Genomic DNA, 5,145 nt, shown 5'->3' with positions numbered 1-5,145 from the left:
ATCCTTGTGATCCAGGGGAACCACCCTCCTCTCATCCAACCAAAATTGCAAAAGTTTCATCTGTTTTGTCTGCTAATTGCATAAGTCAGCCTCTTATGACAATTATGGCCCTGTTCAGTCACGCAAAATACATAAACTGTGGTGGCGTTGCTATACAAGTCTTACATTAAAAGTAAAAAACTTGTTCGAAAACTAAATTAGTTAAAATAAATCATGAAGAACGAAAATGGTTTTAGTGAATTGAATAGGGACCCAAAAATTATTGTTAAACCAATTCAATCTCCCTAGTTTTGCTTTAACCGGTCTTTGATTGAGTTTGATTAATTCTAATGTTTTCTGTGTTTAATATGCAGCCGAACTAGTGCCATGGCTGGTTACAATTTCTTGGACTGTTAGTTTGTGTAAAATGCATCTTTATCCCAAAATATAGAGGGCTTGGTCCAATTAAGCTTTCTCTCACAGTCCAATAAATGCTAACAGGATGGCCGGCCCATACCCTCATAGTCCAATAAATGCTAATAGGATAATTTCTGTAATACTGTTGTTAGCATTGATTTGTTCATTACTATATGAGTTGATGTTTTCTAATTTCTGCATTCAGTCAATAATATTGCTTATACTTCAGGCCAAATTTAATTAATAAAAAAAGTTGAGGAAGGATTTGAATACTTTCAACTTAACCAGGTAGCATAAATAATTTTATTGCAAACTGTTTCATCAGTGGTACATATGTGATCTTCACTATGAGGAAATGTTTCAGATAATGAAATTCCAAAAAAATAAAATAAAATTTCATAGATACAATTTCATCCAATCAAGTCTTATACAGCAAATCTATAAATCCTCATGCAACTTATCACAACAAAGTGACATGATGAACCATGTTGAAATGCAAAATGACCACATCCAGCTAATGCAGTAGCACAGCTGAAGTGAAATTTTAAAAAAAATAAAAATAAAAATTCAGCAAACAAAGTTTCAGAATTGGTTGTTTATTTGGTCCCAAGGATCTTCTAGCTCCACCAGAAAATTGAGAAAACTGCAACAGATTGATCCAATATAGCAGTATTTTGATGTGATCATCAGTTACTGGACTTGAGTCAGTTCACATCCATGTATTGACCACCTTTGCTTTGTCTCCAGGGAAGTAGTTAATGCATAAACAGATTCTCAAATTAACAGCTTCACATAGAAATATTGTCTTGAAAGTGCCGGTAAATGAAGACCTTAAACTCATCATTACCCCAGTTCCTCTGCGATTCTTGAATTTGGCGGGCTGTATCAGCGACAGTGTCTGATGATCGATATACCTCAATCACTTGAAGTGTGCAAATGTCTCCCAATGCAGATGGTATTTCTTCAAGTTGCAGGCATCCATTTAACACTAATATTTCAAGGCTAGGAAAGTCATCAGCAGTTGCAATCCATTCTTGAAGATCCATATGTGAGAATTTCAAGAACCTGAGACGTCGGAATCCACCTTCGCATGTTTCCCACTTTGGTCCATTGAAGAAGTTATCTTTTACCTTGAGAACCTCCAAGTTTGGTAGCATCCCAATAATGGACATTTCTTCCCAGTTCACATGGCTACCAACAAGTGTCAACTTTTTCAAACTTGATGGGAACTTATCAGAACTTGAAATGGTAACAGGCACCATACCATAGGTGTGATACTCAAACTTCAACTTTTCAAGCACATTCAAACCGGAAAGATCAAAGAAGTTAAATGGATCCTCCCTGCTTGATAAAGTGATATGAAATCCCAAATTTCTGACGTTAGGAATTCTGGCCAGAAGGATATCTCTGCTAGGACCTAAAGGACATAGCCAGGAAACTGTTTGTAGATTATGAAGCACAAGAGGACCGGAAAAATAGAGACCTGGGTGATTACGTTCCTCGTCCGATGAGAAGCTAGGACCAGCAGAATTAGGCCGGGGGGTTCCAAATTCAAATTCTGGTGAAATCTGTAGATGTCTCAGCTTAAACATCTTCCAGATATCATCAGGTAAAGTAACTTTTCTGCCCTTCTCTACATCAACAATGAGGGTTTCCAGGTTCTGGAGTGTAGTAGATATTACTGGTGGCAGGCAGGACATTGCTCCAAGGTAAAGAGCCAAGTACTTCAAACGAATTAATTCAAGTACTTCACAAGGAAAGTTGTCTTTCATTATACGCCTTAAATCCAACACTCTCACGAGTTTATACTTGAATGACACATTTGGTTTACAGGACACTGTTAAAGTAGGAGCAAACATGAGACAATCAATGGTGTTTCCTAGAAAGTAGTTGAACACAGTCAGGCTCTCGCATTTTTGGTACTCCAAAGAGAAGTTTACAAAAGGAGAGGAACAATATGTTTGATACCCATAATCTGGAAGCGCAAAATTTGTTTCTTGGGCTTTCCTGATACATAACTTTCTCAGCATATCATGGACAAGAAATGTCTTAATACCATTATCTGACCTTCTCCGTGAAACTATGACTAGACTTCTGTCAACAAGATTCATTAAATATTTCTCTGCAGTATCCTCCAACTTCTTTCCCTCCAGTTGCTGAATGAAGCCCTCAGCAATCCACATCCGTACCAACTTCCTAACAGAAATTTCATAATCTTCTGGAAAAGCACCAAGATAAAGAAAGCATGACTTCAACCTTTGAGGCAAGTGCTTGTAACTCAATTCCAAAACATTCATGAATTGCTCTGCATCACTATCAATATATGAACCTATGTTTTCACCAATATGCTCCCACAACTCACGTGTCTTCTCCATCTTTGAAATCAATCCAGATACAACAACAATTGAGAGAGGCAATCCCTTGCATTTTGCTACAATATTCTTTCCCATTTCCATCAACTCCTGAGGGCAGCTTCCATTCCCAAAAACTTTTCTTTCAAATAGATCCCAGCTTTCATCTTCACTTAGAAAACGGAGACAGTGAGGGGTACATTCATTTTTGGGATTCAGAGCTACATCTTTGATTCGACTTGTCATCAAAACTTTACTGCCATTCGCATCATCGGGAATATACAATTTAAGAGAGTTCCAAACACCAGCATCCCATATATCATCAATGACAATAAAAAATCTCTTCCCCCTCAAACATTTATACAGCTTCACACCCATTGCCTCATCACTCATCTGGGAGAGGGACTCTTTATCATGTATCAAATGCAGCAAGAGTTGGTGGAGAATATTACCCTTTTGATACACTTGAGACACAGAGGCCCATGCACGAACATGAAAGCAATGACCGATGAGTGTTTTTTTGTATAATCTTTTAGCCATAGTTGTCTTACCAATTCCTGCCATCCCAGCAATTAAGATAACCTCTATTTCCCGCTTTTGTCCCGTGAGTCTGTTCAGCAGTGCCAGTTCCTCATCATCAAAACCCACAACTATGTCTTGTCCTACCATGGGGCTATTGCTTTCTGTCTCTAGACTTTCAGAAACAGGATTTCCTACTGGGGCTTCTGCTGCAGGAAAGCCATTTCTAAAAGTTTGCAGAGCCTTTTTCTTGATAGAGTTTATTCTTTCTGCAAAAATAACAAGCTCTGGAGATTGGAAGATTTTGCTGGATATACGTCTGACTTTTATCCAAAAGAGGTCTTCATCCCGGTGCAATAATGCCTTACTATGCCAGGCTTCATCATCAGGCGGAGTAATTAAATAATACATATCGGATTCATTCTCAATCGGATAACGGGGAACGAAAGGGTCAAAGAGATGACTGACTAGAATTTTGCTACCGTTGCCATCATCTGGGAAACACATCTTCAAATCATCCCAGATGCCAAAATGGTATAAACCACCATAGACAGAAATTGCAATCAAATATCTCTTCCCTTTTAAGTGTTCGTACATTCCTTCTTTTTGTTCTTGATCATCAAAATCAAGTTTACTCCTATTATATATGCTACCTCTCTTGCGAATATCAAAGTGTCCAAGGACAGTAGGATCGTAGAACACATCATTCTTGTATCCCACTCCCACCACAAGGATATTTATCACTTCAAGTTCCTTCTGACCTCCGGTGAGTCTCTCCAGCAGTGCCCTCTTCTGTTCATCAATACTTCCTGCTGATGGAATTCCAGGAGATTTCCCGATTCCTGGTGTCCCTGTGGTAGAATTCACACAATCAGTTAAACAGTGAAAAATGCTTTTGTTGATATGCTCGACCTGGTCTCTCATTCTTTTGACTGAAAGAAGACGAGACAATCCCTGACCAGTCCCAAGATTCTCACTGTTTTGAGTCAGAGAACTACCATCATCAGGGTCCGTGACGTCCAGAGCAGTCTCGTAATTCTCTGAGAAAGATTCCGGAATTTCCTTTAGGAAGGATATGAGGAACTTAAGATCTTCACAAACAGACATGAATAGCTCCATCTTGTCCGTGGCGATTGAATTTGAACAAGTACGGAGGAGAAACTCAACGTCTTCCAGAAGAAACTCATCAAAAATTTCAGATCTATCCATCTTTTTTTTATTTTTTTTCAGAACTTCGATCAGTCTTCAATTGATCCAGCTAGTATTAAAGCAGAAATACTTGAAGCTGGGATCGTGATCATTTCGTAATGTACAGTGGCAGTATCCCATTATTTGGTAAAGGACTGGTTGACTTGGAGTCCTCCTTTTTTTGGCTCTGTTTTCATTCATTTTCCCGTCCTTTTTCAGGAGCAATGCCACATTGCTAGAGCAAAAGATGACATATACACTCCATAATTTACCAAGTAATGGTGAACGTTAAAATGAGGAGATAAATGTCAAATTAACACATAGTATAACAAGAAGGTGTTACATCTAAAGTGTAACCAAGAACTATTGTTAGTTAAGGTGTTTAGGCGGGTGAAAAATTAATTTCTTTATGTTTCTATATAAAGAACTGAAATGTGCATTTTGCGTAGAGCACTTAGGTTAGTAGTACAGGACACAAGTTTTTTCTTGTTTACTACTGATTTAATATTTAAGAGGCATAATGATCAAACTTAGTAACAAAGATTTTAGTAACTATATGTTTTTGGGAAGCGGGGTGAAAGTAGATCCGAAACAGTTGGGAGAGTCTGAGATTGAGGTTTACTATAAAAGCAATGATTTTAAAATTGGACCAATAGATAGACTAAACGATCTCCAATCCATAGTTGATCTC

General features: G+C 38.1%; 1 protein-coding gene across 1 annotated transcript; it reads right to left on the bottom strand.

Moving 5' to 3' along the window:
- Positions 1-1,184: 1,184 nt before the first annotated feature.
- On the bottom strand, positions 1,185-4,475 carry LOC113782613 (putative late blight resistance protein homolog R1B-17). The gene has a single exon (XM_027328491.1). The coding sequence runs from the start codon at positions 4,473-4,475 to the stop codon at positions 1,185-1,187; it is 3,291 nt and encodes a 1,096-aa protein (XP_027184292.1).
- Positions 4,476-5,145: the final 670 nt, after the last annotated feature.

Source organism: Coffea eugenioides, chromosome 9 (genome assembly GCF_003713205.1).
Source record: "Coffea eugenioides isolate CCC68of chromosome 9, Ceug_1.0, whole genome shotgun sequence".
Classification (NCBI taxonomy): domain Eukaryota; kingdom Viridiplantae; phylum Streptophyta; class Magnoliopsida; order Gentianales; family Rubiaceae; genus Coffea; species Coffea eugenioides.
This window is presented reverse-complemented; position numbering and strand designations above follow the sequence as displayed.

Excerpts from the sequence above, each read along its gene's own strand:
- LOC113782613 (XM_027328491.1), bottom strand. The coding sequence starts at position 4,475 with ATGGATAGATCTGAAATTTTTGATGAGTTTCTTCTGGAAGACGTTGAG.